At 42.4% G+C, this 17,379-nt stretch overlaps 1 protein-coding gene across 2 annotated transcripts in view; it reads left to right on the top strand.

Moving 5' to 3' along the window:
- The window catches only part of A1CF (APOBEC1 complementation factor), a 40,364-nt gene that overhangs the window by 13,040 nt on the left and 9,945 nt on the right, over positions 1-17,379 (top strand). For both annotated transcript variants that reach the window (XM_060241250.1, XM_060241249.1), the window contains exons 4-11: positions 2,781-2,911; positions 3,647-3,885; positions 4,690-4,854; positions 7,973-8,070; positions 9,661-9,931; positions 12,960-13,171; positions 14,938-15,074; positions 16,928-17,061. In XM_060241250.1, coding sequence (XP_060097233.1) covers positions 2,781-2,911; positions 3,647-3,885; positions 4,690-4,854; positions 7,973-8,070; positions 9,661-9,931; positions 12,960-13,171; positions 14,938-15,074; positions 16,928-17,061 — 1,387 coding nt within the window. The remainder of the gene's footprint in view (positions 1-2,780; positions 2,912-3,646; positions 3,886-4,689; positions 4,855-7,972; positions 8,071-9,660; positions 9,932-12,959; positions 13,172-14,937; positions 15,075-16,927; positions 17,062-17,379) is intronic.

The raw sequence follows: 17,379 nt of genomic DNA on the forward strand, positions 1-17,379 counted from the left end.
TTCCTACAGCCTAAGAGGCCTTCTCTCAAGCACTCTTCCAGTTCCAATGAAAATCTGCTGTTAGAGGAACCATCTTTAGCCTAAGGTAGGATGCATGCCCCATCAAGTCACAGCTGACTTATGGCAACCCCATAGGGATTTCAAGGCCAGAGGCTTTCAAAGGCAGTTTGCCATTGCTTATCTCTGGCAAAAATCCCTGGACTTCCTTGGTGGTCTGAGATCTGACAAGAAGACAACTAACATATTATCAGGTCACATCTGAAGGATAAATAGAATCCAGCTGGAGCCAATCTTTGGATGAAGGCAAGACCTGCCAAACATTACATTTCTAAGAGATTAGCTAGGTAACTGTGAGATCGGGTTTGTGACCATAGTTTATAGTTTGTAAGATGAACCTGTGTTATGTGTGTCAGGTGTTTATATGTTTTTATTGAATTGTTTCAATATTCTATATATACACTTTTTAAATGCTACTTTAACATCTTCATTGTTTTAATGTTGAAGTGTTTTGAAGTTTTAATGTTTGCTGCCTTCAGGACCCTATTTGGAAGGAAAGGCAGCATGGAAATGTTTTAAATACAATAAACATAAAATAAGTTTAACAAAACAAAATCATATGGCCTCTCTCAGGTTTATTTCACTTCTCCCCAGAACACAAGAAAATAGTACAGAAGAGCTGTCTTGTAGACTTCTTCAGCCCAGCCTACCACACCCCCAGTATAGCTGCCCCATTCCCACCTGCTGCTCATAGGTCAAAATTTACAGTTAAATGAAGGCTCATGTATGCAGAGAGGCCAATGGACTTAATAGGGATCCCCTGAGTCAGCAATAGAAAGATTGTACAAAGGAAACTTACATATGCACACCCCTGTGCCAGCATACTACTTGCATTCCAGTGCAGGGTTTGTGTTTCTACCAGTGAGCATGAATCCATGGGCGTTTTCGCACTGACCTTTTACTGGCGCGACCACCCTCCTCACGCCGGCGGATCTGCAGGGATTTCGCACCAGAAGCGCTGGCGCAGCCAAAAGAGCCGGCTACTTCCGTCGCGAAACCCGCTCAAACGTTTTCCTGCTTCTTGGCGGTTTCCGTTTGAGCTGGTTTCGCGACGGAAGTTGCCGGCTCTTTTGGCTGCGCCGGCGCTTCTGGTGCGAAATCCCTGCAGATCCGCCGGCGTGAGGAGGGTGGTCGCGCCAGTAAAAGGTCAGTGCGAAATCAGCCCATGAAAAATTGGGACTCACATGAAGATGAAGAACATTCTATGTGGCCCAGTCCCTGTTCAGATAGGTCTTGAGGAAATAAATGCTAAACAAAACCAAAATAGAGGGTTGGAGCCCAACTAAAATTTCCACGCATGCAAGAGGGGTGAATATCACGGATTCCCCCTCCTGAAGCAGACCTACAATTCCCTCCAGGCTATTCCCTATCACACCAGACTAGCATTTGAGGAGCATTTTGGGCTGCTCTGGGAGGGAATGTGGTTGGTGAAGTCCCATTTCCCCAGATGGAAATCCTGCCATCTCTGAAAGTTGAAAGTTGTAGGGGGGATCCAAACCTGACTAAAAATAATTTTAAAATTTCCCTCAACTATTGTAACCTTTAAAAAGAACTAGTAAGCCCGATAAAACAAAGATGGTCAGTTCTTCTCTCAGGATCACTTCCCAGCAGTGTGCATTTCACCCATATGAATAACCCTGTCCTGTGAGCGCAAACATTATGCCTTCAAAGATATATAAATGTGTTATGTGTATGAGACAGCTATTGCATTTTGTTGGGTGTTTCTACATGGCTTCCTCTTGTGTTGCTAGTATGAGATAGTAAAAGCATAAACAAGTTAAACAATAGATATTTTACAGAAGTCTCGAGTGCACCAAAGACAGATATGGGTGCAGAATACATACTATGGGGACTATGTATTTCTGTCCCCCTTCTCCCCCCACACACAAACCTCAATTTAACACACCTTCAGACAGGACCAGAATATGAAGAAAGAAAGTGCAAGCCACCTACTTTTCCTCTTACCATTACCCTGTTTAAAGAACTGTTTAAAGAACACCTGATATCCTTTTGTACCAGACACAGCCTAAGACAGATATGAAGTAATTTCCAAAAGAAGCAACCAGACACTCTGTCTTCCTACTGCTCATTGTTGCTACCAGGGGAACAAAAAGTGTCATAGAAGAAGAGTCATTCAAATCGCCTACACCAATTTAAATTGGTAGGTATGTTTCTGCCATTTGTGCGGAGGCTCTTTCTCTGATGAACAGTGTTTATCCTATACAGAGTTATGCCATCCTAAATCCGTAGCCTTCAACTGACTTTGAAAGGTGTCACTCTGTCTAGGATGGCACTGTTAGAAACCTCTTCTCTCTTTTTGTTCTCAACACAAACAGAAGTGGGATTTTTAAAAAATACAAAGAACAGATCAATGCAAGAAATCATTACGTACATTTGGATAAGTGCACTCCACAATTCCTCAGACATGCACAGAAGAGCAGGCAGTGTGTTATCAGTGTGTGCCATTTACCTTACTAACTAGATCAACAGTGCTAGAGCAGCAAGGGTTGACTTCAACAGATGCTTCCTTTTGTTTACTTTGACTTTGAACATGTATCAGAAGGCGTATCTTGAGCTTTGCTTAACAATCGTGGGCAGTGGTTAAGCTACTCTGAGGAGGAACTGATACACAAGTACAATTGCAAGAACTTTGTGCAGCACTGTTTAAAATACTGTTCTGTCTAAGAAAAAAGGTTATACAAGATTGTTCTTTGTTCCTTCAGATTGGTAAGATCTATGAAATGCGAATGATGATGGACTTCAATGGAAACAACAGGGGATATGCTTTCGTAACCTTTTCCAGCAAGCAGGAGGCCAAGAATGCTATCAGGCAACTGAACAATTATGAAATTAGGTAAACTTGGTATTATATAGCTAAGATTCAAACTGAGTCAACAAATTATCCTGCAAATGTTTTTGCGTAACTTGATTACTCAAGGTCCGTGCGGCATTTAAGAAACAAAAGCCATGCTTCAAACCACACTGGGCCTCACATCCAAACCACACATGGTATAGCAAGGATTTATACTAGGGGTCAGCAACTGGGCCAAGTCTGACTACCAGAAGTCCCTTAGTGACTGCTGTCCAATCTCAGTCTAAGCCCGCTACAGAGAAGTTGTAAAGATTAAAATGTACGGATTGTATGTATGAACAAATCCTTCTTGCATTAGATTTTCTATATAGCATCGTCTCTTATGAAAAGATGGGAAATATTTTCATGAACAAAATCTTAACCTATCCCTAATTTATTTCTTTTTTAAAAAAAATCTGATTGCTATTGGTAAACCCCATCCCCATCAGAGGGCATTGTTTATCAGTTTATGATTTGCTACCTACACTGTTCAGATACTTTAACAAGGCAGTAGTTCCAGAGGGCAGCCATGTTGGTCTACAGTAAAACAGAACTGAGTCAAGTCTGACAGAGCTTTGACCCTCAAAAACTTAAACCCTGAAGCTCTTGTTCTTCTAAGGTGCTTCTGGACTCAAATCTGTTTTAACATGACACTCATAGTTCTGAAGCATAGTCTTGATCAGTGGTTCTCAAAGAAGGAAGTTTCACTACAAAAATGGAACTGTTGTTTATATGCAGGAATGGACGGCTCCTAGGAGTTTGTGCCAGTGTAGACAACTGCCGTTTATTTGTAGGAGGGATCCCTAAAACCAAGAAGAGGGAAGAAATTTTAGCAGAAATGAAGAAAGTTACAGATGGTGTGATTGATGTGATCGTATACCCTAGCGCAGCTGACAAAACAAAAAACCGCGGATTTGCTTTTGTGGAATACAGCAGTCACCGAGCAGCGGCTATGGCAAGAAGAAAATTGCTACCAGGTAGTATGCATAAGAATACTGCAATATCGCTGGGTATAGACAGAATCAGATGTTGGCCACCAACCTAAGCAAACTAAATGGGTATTCCCAGCAAGGGAAGGAGAGTTCAAGGTGCATGGCTCTAAGTTACCACTATGCAATAATTCTTGTGCATGTTCAAAGAAAAAGATCTCCATACATATATGACACCTTTTGTCATGCCATACACAAACGTGACAATCCAGGGTTGTTGGGTGCAGGAATAACCTGGCAGCAGTCTAGCAGCTTGTTGTGCAACCAGCAAATCTTAGTCAATAGCACATGCAGGATGAATGTGTAAGAGAAGCTGTTGCTGACCCAACCACAAGAGAATTCCAGCCATATCTCTGTAAACTGCATCCATAACAGTGGGAAAAGGGGGTTTCTTGTTTTTTCCTACATAGAACTCAGCAACTCATGGAAAACCAGGATCAGGAATTTTGTTTTAATCCCCAGTGTTTTTTTTTTTCTAGGACAGCTATAATGGTTATATCAGTTTCTGACAGGCTTCAGATTGGTTTAAATGTCTCTACTAAATACATACATAAGTAACCCCACTGAAGAAAATATTGAATCCAAATCAGCAGTTGTGAATTTACAAAGTTTAGGGAAGGAGACCATCTGTATTCTTACCATTGTTTTGCTATACTGAATAGCAGTTTCCATAATAATGTCAGCTTGTTTTACTGCTAAGATCTTTGCAGAGAAAGACTTCCCTCCCCTAAATGTGTTATATCTAATTTGAATTAAAAGTCCTATATTTATGGAATTCTGACTGCTTCACAGGAAGAATACAATTGTGGGGACACCCTATTGCTGTAGATTGGGCAGAGCCAGAGGTCGAGGTCGATGAAGACACTATGTCATCGGTAAAAATCCTCTACGTGCGAAATCTTATGTTATCAACCACTGAAGAGACTATTGAAAAAGAATTCAACAATGTTAAGCCAGGTAAAAGGAACAAAGAGCCTGCCTGCCCACCCAGACAGTCCTGTACTTTGTGGAGCTCCAATTGGCCAAGAACCTCTTTTCTTACCCCAGCTGCTGTTTTGCAGTGGCTCCCATACAACTTGCATGGGGAGATGATTACCATTTGCTCAGGACTAAGGTGGTCCTGGCAGATGGTGACCTTCAAGGCATTAGCGCCCCCCCCCCCCCACAGTAGCCTTAAAGGCCCATTCATCCCAAGGAGAACCATACATGTCACCCTGAGCTCAAATACACATCAGTAAAAAATAGACTTGAAACTTTGCCACTGCTTCACTGCTATTGGGCAGGGCATTTTTCAGGGGAGAAACAAAGAGCCAGTAGAGATGGAACTTCTCCCCACTCCCACTGCTTTTCCTTTGGCTGGCATACTACAATCATGTTGGCCACATCCAAAATCTGTTTATGTTATTATTGGTATCCATCTTGAAACTGATCAGTTTGCTTTTATTTAAGCAGTATCTTGTCTACCTGGGAACAGCTTCTGGTCCATGAGCATCTCATCCTTCTTGAGCTTCCTTCCTTTCTTCTTGCTTGTTTTTTTTTTTCATGCAAAATTATCCTATGAATCACACTGCATATTTAAAATCACATGCCTTAAGAGAACTTGGGTGATAGAACAAATATTGCAGGAAAATGGGCTGTTTGGAAATCTTAAGGGGCCACACCTTTCAAGGTATTCTTAATGAGGGTGGATGCCTGTATAGTCTCTCAGGTATAGTTAACAGCAGATGACACTGAAGGCTTCAGGGTACCAAAGGGTACCTTGGAAGGCAAGTGCCTAGGGCTGTGTTTTAGCTGCTGCTGCACTGAGATTGAGCATAGATGTTAAAAAAATAGGACAAGTTAGCAACCCCAAGAAATTCAAATTAGTTTAATTGGTCACGCCTGGCAGAAATCTAAATCTTTCTTTGGGGGGGGAGGGTAGTGATGGTGGTACAAGCTCAATACCCCAACTGGCACTTTTATAGACTCTCTGCGATGATTTAATAGAATGTTGCATCACAGCCAGCAGTTATACCCAGCCATCAAAACTGAGATTAACAGGCATAAAACCACAATTCCATTGCACAGAACTGAAAGCCCAAATTCTCCAGTGGCTCATTACAGGCCCAAAGCTAGGATACAAAAAACTGAATGATACGAGAAGCAATTATATTCAGCTTCAAAAATCTCCACACTTAGCCAAATATATAGCTTCTGACATAGGGCTTAAAAAAAAAAAAAACCATGATCTTTCTCTGTATGATTATTCACTACTACAGTTCTGTGCATTTGGATTTCTAGTAAAAATTTACCTGTCCTCTAGGACTCAGCAACAAATTGGGGAGGGGAGGGATGTCAGCAGGATATAATGCCATAGACTCTACTCTCTATAATAGACATTTTCTCCAGGGGAAATGGTCTCTGTGGTCGAGATCAGTTGCAACACTCGATCCCCCAGACAGTGTATGTGGACTGGAGGATTTGTGTCAGCAGAATGAGACTTTTTGCCTCCCTCTCCCACTGCAGTCCCCAAGGCTCCCTTCTCAGATGATGTTCTGGTTGTCCCATTTCCCAGGAACAGCATGTGGGTGGGACATTCGTGGCTGCAGTTGGAAGGGAAGCAAGAAGAAGAAAAAGAAAACTGCAGATTTATATCCCACCTTTCTCTCTGAATCAGAGACTCAGAGTGACTTACAATCTCCTATATCTTTTCCCCCCACAACAGACACCCTGTGAAGTGGGTGGGACTGAGAGGGCTCTCACAGCAGCTGCCCTTTCAAGGACAACTCCTGCGATAGCTATGGCCAACCCAAGGCCACTCCAGCAGCTGTAAGTGGAGGAGTGGGGAATCAAACCTGGTTCTCCCAGATAAGAGTCCACACACTTAACCACCACACCAGACTGGCTCTCTCTGTAGTTGGAAACTCTTCCATCATCAGAAATACTACATAGCATCAGTGTTCCCCCTAAGCTGAGTTAGTGTGAGCTAGCTCACAGATTTTTAGCCTCCAGATCACACATTTTTGTCTGATTTATACAGTAGCTCACAATTTTAATGCCAGTAGCTCACAAAGTGGAATTTTTGCTCACAAGACATCGTAGCTTAGAGGAAACATTGCATAGCATTCCTTGTCATGGGCATGGTAGTTCTTACCATGCAGATAAGCAAATGTGCAAAGCAGTCTGTCACACTCAGTTTTAATAACACATATATCCCACCACCAGAAAGCTGGGAAAGAGTACATTGCTAAATTATTTTATTTTATTTATTTTATTTCATTCTATTTATATCCTGCCCTACCCCACCGAAGCAGGCTCAGGGCAGTTCACAACATAAAAAGTCTAACAATAAAATTAAGAATTAAAATACATTAATAATTTACACAATAAAATAAACGCAATTCATCAGTGTGCTATCCCACAGTCTTCCTTAAAATATTCAGATGCCGGTCAGTTGTATGCCAACCGGAAGAGGACTGTCTTACAGGCCCTGCGGAACTGCCCAAAGTTCCGCAGGGCCCTCACCTCTTCCCGCAGCTGGTTTCACCAGCAAGGGGCTGTGATCAAAAAAGCCCTGTCCCTAGTTGACTTCAGACGGGCCTCCTTTGGCCCGGGGATTGTAAGGAGATTTTGAGAACCCGATCTCAGTACTCTCTGGGGAACATATGGGGAGAGACGGTCCCTAAGGTAGGCAGGTCCTAGGCCATATAGGGCTTTAAAGGTAATGACCAGCACCTTGTAACAAACTCGGTATATTATTGGCAGCCAGTGCAGTCCCCGAAGCCCCAGCTGAATGTGTTCCCATCTAGGGAGCCCTAATAACAGCCGGGCAGCGGCGTTCTGCACTAGCTGCAACATCCGGGTTCGGCACAGGGGCAGCCCCATGTAGAGGGCATTACAGTAATCCAACCTTGAGGTGACCGTTGCATGGATTAGCATAAATACAAATGGATTAGCTAAATGGTTCACTGCTTGCAGTGCACTAAGGCTTAATATTTACTGCGGAATAATCAACTTGAAGATTGTAGAATAACTATGGGAGATAAGAGCTTTACCAATGCCCACTGCAGACCTAATTTCCGAATCTCTTTTACAGGATCAGTTGAACGAGTAAAGAAAATCAGAGACTATGCATTTGTGCACTTTAATAACCGAGACGATGCAGTGGAAGCCATGAAAGTCTTGAATGGGAAGGTAATGTTGGATTTGTTTACTATTTTGCTAGACCATATGTAACAGATTAGCATAAACATGGCTTAATAAGCTTTCATAAAGATAGTCAATAAATAAATATTAAGATATATTATGTAGTTCCACCAATGTGGATTTGACCCAAATGATTTTGGTCTGCTGCGATTTTCTGTTCTTGGAAATCTATGATGTTCAATGCATGCTTAGAGCTTGAATCATGAGCCATTTGGCAAACTGTCTGCATGAAAGGAACGTATCTGCTATTTATACTTTTATACAATTTGAAACAGCAAAGTACCAGTCTAAACCAGGGGTTTTTTTGTAGCAGGAACTTCTTGGCATGTTAGGCCACACACTTCTGATGTAGCCAAACCTCCAAGAGCTACATCTTGTAATAAGAGCCCTGTATATTCTTGAAGGACTGGCTACATAAGAGGGGTGTGGCCTAGTATGCAAAGGAGTTCCTGCTACAAAAAAACCCTGGCTTAAACTATTCCATTTTGACAATGTGCAATTTAATTCCAGGATAGCTTTTGTTCAAACTGTAGTTGAAATTATTTATCACTTGAAATTGATATAAAAAGGTAAAGATTTCCCCTGTACAAACACTGAGTCATTATTAATCCATGGGGTGATGTCACATCACGATGTTTTCATGGCAGACTTTTTTACGGTGTGGTTTGCCATTGCTATACCTGCCTTTTAATCTTTTATTTATCTATTGCTGACATGAATAAATAAATAAAAAATTAAAAATCAATTTTAAAAAAGTTTAAAAGGCCACAAGAGTACCAAAGGGGGGGGGGGGGATCTAATTTTTAAAAGTTAAGCCATACAATCCTAGTTAATATAAACATCTATACTAGAGTCCAAACACTTTATTTATTTATTTGATTTTTAGCCTCAGGGTTACATCACAAAAGCAGTCAACAGTAAAAACAGTATAAAAAACCAATTTAAAATATATAAAACCTAAAATTACAAAGACTAAGATGGCAGATTCCGCCTCACAGACATGGCCTATTGTCCAGGTCCAGCAGTTCTTGTAGCACCAGTTTTCAACAAACTGGCCTGCTGGACAGTTCCGTATGGACATGATACTCACAGAAAAGGCCTGCTTGCTCACAGCTGCCCTCCTAATTTCAGTTAGGAAGAAACAGAGCAAGGTTCCCCTGGATTACTCACAGTATAGGGAGGTGTCTATGGGAGGAGCCTAAGGCTGCCAACTTCCAGCTGATCTCTAGGATACAGAGATCAATTCTCCTGGGAAAAAAATGTCTGCTTCATGGGGTGAACTCTATGGCATTACACCCCGCTGTGGTCCCTCTCATCCTCAAACCCCACCCTTCAGGTTCCACCCCTAAATCTTCAGGAATTTCCAATTCCAGAGTTGGCCATACTGAAGGAGATAGTTGCTTGGATCCACCAGAAATTTCTGCAGATGGATGGGTTTTCTGTCTTGGAGCATGACTTTCCGCAGCAAGCTTGGCTAAACCTCAGAACTTGGTTTTCAGTTTTGGTAACTGAAGCGTGTTTTAATGCCTATATATAATTCCCCTTCTCCCCTACACTTCCTATTAATTTTGTTCTCAGGTGGTGGATGGCTCTCCCATTGAGGTTACATTAGCCAAACCAGTAGACAAAGACAGCTATGTGCGATACACCAGAGGTACAGGAGGACGAGGGGCAGTTTTGCCAGAATACACCTATACATTTGGGCATGTCTATGATCCTGCCACAGCCTATCTGGGAGCCCCAGTATTCTATGCACCTCAAGCCTATGCTGCTATTCCCAGCCTCCATTTTCCAGCTGCCAAAGCACACCTGAGCAACAGGGGCATTATCAGGCCTCCATCAATCAGAGGTAACTTTATTTTGAAGTGCTTGTTTAGGGCATAAATAGGGCATTAGCAATCCATGCAGGCAAGGTTTTCTGAATGTTTCTAACTTGATAAGTAGATATATGGTGGAAATATTAGAGTTATCATCATAATGAGGAGGAGGAGGAGGAGATTGGATTTAAACTCCTCCCCTCAGAATCTCAGAGCAGTTTACAATCTCCATTCACTTCCTGTCCCCAAAACAGACACCCTGTGAGGTAGGTGGGGATGAGAGAGCTCTTTCAAGAACAGCTCTTTCAAAAATTGTAACTGACCCAAGGTCACTCAGCAGATGCATGTGCAGAAGTGTGGAGTCAAACCTGATTCTCCCAGATTAGAGTCCGTACTCCTAACTAGTACACCAAACTTGTGCAATTCTGCATACACATTTCTTCAGAAACCCAGGTCCACAGCAATGTTCCCTCTAACTTCCCGCCCCCTCCCACTGAGTGGAGCAGTTCACATCCTAAGCAGAACATAACTGTTGTAATCTTGGAATGAGCAATGGGCAGTGCAAGACTCTGCATGGCTCCAGATTTCAGCTGAGTGGGGCTTTAGGGGTATGCACACAAAAAAATGTATTTTTCGGGTTTGGGTACGTTGAACTAAGAAATATTGGTATTTCCCAATATTCCCAAATCCTGATAATGGTATGGTATTGAGTTTGGGGAAATATTCAAGATTGTTGGGGGGGGGCGTGTTTGTTTTTTTGCTTCATTATACCCTATGTTGGGTACTATTATAGTCAAAGGTCCCCATAGGCTATAATGGAGAATCCACCTGGGGATATCTGGGGCTTAGGAAGGGCTGTTATTTTGAGGTAGAGGCATCAAATTTATAGTATAACTGCTGATGCCTCTCCTCAAAAAAACCTTCCAAGTTTTAAAAAGAATGAACCACAAGGTCCAATTCTATGGGCCCCAGAAGAAGGTTCCCCCATTGTCCATTGTTTCCAATGGAGAAAAAATGACTGCACCACAGTGAGTCAACTCCAAAGGCATTTAAAGGGACCACAGTCTGTTTAAATTCCTGAGAGTTCACTCCAAAGGCATTTAAATAGATTGAGAGCTTTAAATGCCCTATAACTGTGACTATCCAGTGTCCACCTCCAACCCAAAATATTTTCAGGATGGGCATTTTTTAGATAGCCGAATCACCACCACCCCTTGGGGAATGGCTGAGAAAATATCCAATAAATACCGACTAGGTATTTATCGAGTATTTTTTAAGGCTCGGTTTATACCAAACACGCACCCCTATGGGGCTTCCTGTGTTAATGTGCAGTTGCTCATTTACACAGTTTAAAGGAACAGTAGTCCACAGTTTAATGCATACTAGACAGATGCCAATCTGGATTTGCAAAATGACATGTGTGTCAGATGTGCATAACAGGCTGCATAAGCTGCCATGGAGATCATTGGTGGTGAAATGGTGGGTTTGACTTCTGCGTTGTGTTAAAAGTAGAAGCCAGATCAGAGAGCAAGACTCACTGCCACAAAGGGCTGTCAAACCCCCAGGTGGGGATAGATCATTTCTTGACCCAAAAAATTGGCCATCAGCCCAACCTTGTGATGTCAGTACTGAGGAAAACCTGAAAGTGGCATCAGTATTCTCTAGGAATTGCTGAAAACTCTATGGTAAATGATATATGATGTCATGACCTTACCACTGCTGCCCCCCTATGTCCCCGTCCCTGTCTTCCTTTATTGCCAGGCTATAACATATCCCTTTGTGTGTTCCTTCTGGAAATGTTTTTAAGAGGTGTGAATAAATGAAGCACACGCACACAAAGCTCAGGTCTACAGCTGCAGCATACATAGTTGATGTGAATGAATGTACAAATACACCACCTCAAATTGAGTACCACAGATACAACTTTCATATTAGTCATGTCAAAGCAAAGTCAGTGCTTCTCAACACCAATTCTCAAAGTCATTTCCATGTCTTCAAGTGCCTGAGTAACTCAATGACTGGGAGGGGTGAAATCAAGTGATGTACATGCATGTGTGAACCATCTTACTAGAATGAATTACTTATAAAGTGTAGCAGGAATGGGTGAGAAGTGATGAATAAAGGTGGCAGATTTGGGAGTGGCAAAAACAGAGTCAAGCATAATTGATTTAGAAGCTGAAATATATGCCTACAAATTTTAATCAGTCTGATAGGTTTACACCTTAAAGGGAAACCAAGTTAGAAAGGAGATTTCACTCCCCAACCCCAGTCAAAATAATCTGTACATAAATTCAATGGACAGGTGAGCCTCATATTAAACTGAACAGAAGAGAGGAGATGGGGAAAGTAATACAGATTTTTTTTTTTTTTTTTTTTTTGCTTTTCAACCACAATATCTCCAGGCCTCCCACAAAATGAAGGCCTGGACTTTTAATTATAAGGGCCTGCCTTGAATTCAATACAAACTCGATTCTGCAGGAAGGATAATGAGACAGCTGTACATTGAAGTGGACTGCAGTTCCCAAGTTCATCATGTTTTCCAGATGGAGGCGGGCTTTTAGTTTTCTTTTGAAAGGAGACTGAGTTGCTCGAAGCTTGCAAGTGAAAATTGCAAATACTAAAAATATGAAAAAGCCCACAAGGTACAATGGAAATTACAATCATATCGTCCTGTAGGCACCTGTGCATTTTCAAAGCCAATAAAGGAATTGTGTGCCTTCAGCACTGATACTTCATATCTGACGGAGCTTTGACTCTAGAAAGCTGATATGCCAAAAATCTTGTTGGTCCCTAAGGAGCTGCTGGGTCCAAATTTAACTGTTCTCACTAAATTGTGCCCTATAAACAAGAAGTAACAGAGAAAGAAACACCAAGGCCCTCTTCACCCAGCTTAACAATAGAGCAGCTGACTGCCACCTGGAGGATTTTATCTACCCAGAATTCCCTTCTCCAATCTTCTTACCCAGTATCAGTGCATGGGGCCAAGCCTTCCATTACAATAAGAATCAGGGAGATTTTCCGGTGATTTGATTTCAGTTTAATGCCTTCTTACATTCCTAGAAATTTACATGAATGTACCTGTAGGGGCTGCTGGAGTTAGAGGACTAGGAGGCCGTGGCTACTTGGCTAACCCTGCCCTGGGTCGTGGTGGATACCAACTCAAAGGAGAGAAGAGGGGAGAGGACAAACTCTATGATCTTTTGCCCGGAATGGAGCTTACACCAATGAATCATGTCAGTTTAAAACCACAAGGAATTAAACTTGCTCCACAGGTGGGTCAAATAAATTTAGAAGATATGTTCCAATCCTTGACCACTGCCTGTGTTTTTGTGAGATGCTATAAAGAGGTCATAAAGAAAAATAACTGCTGATGCAATTATGCCTTTCCCCATAGTAGAGCTTTTTTCAACGTATTTTCCATGTATTAGTTTTTCCCACCCACTTTCCCCATCTGAACCTAGGGTTGCCAATCCCCAGTTGAGAGCACGGGATCCCTGGTTTGGAGGGCCTTCCGCCACTTCAGGGTTATGAGAAAGCAGGGAGAGGGTTTGAATGTCTGCTGGGCACTCCATTATACCCTATGGAGACCAGTCCCCATAGGGTATTATAGAGAATCAATCCAGAGATGTCTGGGGCTCTGGAGGGGATGTTTTTGAGGTAGAGACACCAACTTTTCAGTATAGCATCTGGTGTCTCTCCTTAAAAAAACCCAAGTCTCAAAAAAATTGGACCAGGGGGTTCAATTTCATGAGCCCCCAAAAAGGTACCCCCATCCTCCATTATTTCTAGTGAAGGGAAGGCATTTCAAAGGAGCATGATCCATTTAAATGTGATGGCCAGAACTCCCTTCAGAATTCAGCTGTGCTTGTCACAACCTTGCTCCTGGCTCAACCCTCAAAGTCCCCAGATTTTCCTGAATCAGACTTGGCAACCCTATCTGAACCAGATTTTAAGCTAAAATGGTATTCTCAAGGTTTGCACATAGTAACTTTACGATGGAATTGGGTTGTCAACTGTGGCATGGTAAATTCCTGGAACTCTGGGGGTGGAGACCAGAGTTTGGAGAGGCAGTTCAGTGGGAACGTGCTTCCATTGAGCCTACCTTCCAAAATTCTGGTCTCTGTAATCTAGAGAGCATTTGTAAATCGGGGAGAACTCCAGTCCCCGGCTGGAGAATGGCAACCCTACATTTCACCATAAGTTATGTATGAATTTCTGGACAATCTAACTACCCTGCTGTAAGTTTGCTAAAAGATAAGCAGCATGGCTTCTTGATCTCTTGACGGAGGCAGGGACTGGGCTATAGAAGTACACAAAAAAGCTGTTGTAGTGCTGGCCAGCTGAGGAGGAGATAGCTCTAAGAGGGCAGGATAATTTGTAAACCAACTTTAGTCCTCTCTCATTGCAGCCCTTCCTCCTTTGGGTTTGTGAACCAAGTAGGCTGGAGGGGGCCTTGTGACCCTTCATGGAAATATTTAAGCTATTGCATTCCTGCTTCGTTGTACGAAGTGAGTCACCCAAACACACAAAGCTGCCTTATGCTGAGTCAGACCACTTGTCTTTCAAAGCCAGCCTTACCTCCTCTGCTTGGCAGTGGCTCTCCAGGACCCTTTGAGGACCCACCACCTATTATCCAACTCATTTAACTGGAGATGCTTCAGACTGAATCTGGGACCTCCCACATTCAAAAGATGCTTGGCATTTGGACCCCTGCAAATTGGCATCTTAGTTTTTCAAACCAAAAGATTAAAGCAGAGGTGAAATTCTAGCAGGAGCTCCTTTGCATATTAGGCCACACACATCCCGATGTAGCCAATCCTCCAAGAGCGTACAAGGCTCTTTTGTGTAAGCTCTTGGAGGATTGGCTACATCAGAGGTGTATGACCTAATATGCAAAGGAGCTCCCGCTGATTAAAAGTCATTGGCAAACAAAAAAAAAAATCAGCAACGCAGTCAACAGAAAGGGGAAAAAATGACCGTCTGGGCCACATTTATAAGCACAGCATTCTAATAGCAGGTAATGTATTTTTCATTCTAGATATTAGAAGAAATCTGCCAGAAGAATAGCTGGGGACAGCCTGTCTACCAACTTCATTCTGCCATTGGCCAAGACCAAAGACAGCTGTTCTTGTATAAGATCACTATACCTGCCCTTGCCAGTCAGAATCCTACCATGTATGTTACTATTCTTCTTGCTGGGCTTAATCCTGGGATTTTTTTGTGGTGCGTGGAGGTGGAAACTTGTATGCAATTTGTGTGCAGCCTAATTGATCCTATGTGTGTTTACTTGGAAGCAACTCCCGCTGCATTTAATTGGGCTTACTCACAGATAATTGTGTATAGGATTGCAGCCTTAGTATAATTATTCGTCACAGCCAGACGATGAATTATTTCTATCCCTCTGAATTTGAGCACAAAGAAGAAAGTATATTACTAATATGTTTTGTTATATAGAAACAAACAGAAATTATGCTTTATTGGATGGCTTGTAAATCACCCATTAACTTTATTACAAAAACTGACGAGGATAAAAACTCTTGTGATACTTCTTAAGCAGTCTTTATTTTGGTTGAAATTTTTTAAACTAAAAGGAGACTATAGGTTACTGAGTTTTGATGATGGATGACTAATTTAAAAAACAGCTATATGTGTGTTATATAACCATGCCTTCCACATGAGGACCACAGGCACATGGATCTTCCATAGTCATCTATGTGGAAGGAAATGCAGGACCAATAAGTATATGCAGGGCTTTTTTGTAGCAGGAACTCCTTTGCATATTAGGCCACGCACACCTGTTGTAGCCAATCCTCCTGGAACTTACAGTAGGTCCTGTACTAAGAGCCCTGTAAGCTCTTGGAGGATTGACTACATCACGGGGTGTAGCCTAATATGCAAAAAAGTTCTGCTACAAAAAAAAAAGCCCTGAGTATATAGACCAGGTCTCTTTTCATAGGCAGCTATGGGAATACATCCAAGTTTACTGGTCGATGGACAAAACTGAAATCTACAATCTGTTAATGTTTGTGTTGCAATCATTCCATGAAGACTATCTTCAAGGCTGGCCAGGGCTCATTTTGTAGCAGGAGCTCTTTTGCATATTAGGCCACACCCATCTGATGTGGCCAATCCTCCAAGAGCCTTACAGGGCTCTTAGTACAGGGCCTACTGTAAACTCTTGGAGGAACCCCGGTCAGAGGCTTTACTCAGGAGGTGACCACTTTAAATTTCTCTGCAGTCACTGTAGCAGGGAAATAACGAGGCGCACACTTACTGATTGAAAACGAGGTATTTTACTATTTGGCACCAATAGCAAGGTTCATTTGAGCATCAAGGCTCCCAAAAATAATGAACCCCGCACACTTCTCAAACCATCAGCTTTAAGCAAAAGAGAGCCTGCAGCCTAGCCCCTTACATGTTATCTGATTCACTTCCCCCCTCCCCTTTCTCCCTGGTAATTCTCCAGTGTGTCTGCTTATCTTTATTCAACAAGGAGTTTCCTGTTATCAATACACATTCGTCTCACACCCATTTGGGCTGCCTGGCTTTGACAGTTTAGCAGAAGCTCTTCTGAGGGGCCTCCCAACAGACACTCTAAATGTTGCATCAGACATTCTCTTTTGAAGGCCCAAACCCATATTTTCATTTATTATTATTATAGGGGTGTTCATAATTATTCAGGGGTTTCCCCTTCATCACCTTCCCTCCGTCCCTCAGTAACACTCCCAGAAAGTTCCCAGGAGCTCCTTTGCATATTAGGCCACACACCCCTGATGTAGCCAATCCTCCAAGAGCTTACAAGGCTCTTTTTTGTAAGCTCTTGGAGAATTGGCTACATCACAGGTGCATGGCCTAATATGCAAAGGAGCTCCTGCTAGAATTCCACCCCTGCCTTTAAGCAATATTAGTGACACTGTACTTGTGGGGGCAGGGAGGGGGTGGTTTATATCAGAGAGAGTGAAGAATTATTTGCCAAGATGCTAGTATTAGCAAAATGATAGATACAAACATTTGCCACTGATTTGTAGGCATCCCTTCACGCCACCCAAGCTAAGTGCTTATGTAGATGAAGCAAAAACGTATGCAGCAGAGTATACCCTTCAGACCTTGGGCATCCCCACAGAGGGAACAGAGACTTCAACTGCTGCAGCTCCTTTTCCAGGTATGTGAATGCTGACAGATTCCTTTCCAGGTCCTCCTTAATTGGCTGTTATGGGTTGCAAAATGATAGACATGTTTGAACCATGTCTCTGAGGTGGAATTTCACTTCCCTCTCTTTGCAGCCTTTCTTAACAAACCCTCGTCTATTCCGGTAACTATTTCATGGCTTAACTTGACCACAAAGACATCATGGCAGGCTCAAGTGAGATGGATAGGGGTATTTATTCAAACAAGTGTTAATGATGTGCCTAATGCTGATGACTGGACATTTGCATTGGCTGGATTTAGTTTAGACTGGCAACTTTGGTTGAAACGTGGA

The sequence above is a fragment of the Heteronotia binoei genome, chromosome 6 (assembly GCF_032191835.1).
Source record: "Heteronotia binoei isolate CCM8104 ecotype False Entrance Well chromosome 6, APGP_CSIRO_Hbin_v1, whole genome shotgun sequence".
NCBI classification, from domain to species: Eukaryota; Metazoa; Chordata; class Lepidosauria; order Squamata; family Gekkonidae; genus Heteronotia; species Heteronotia binoei.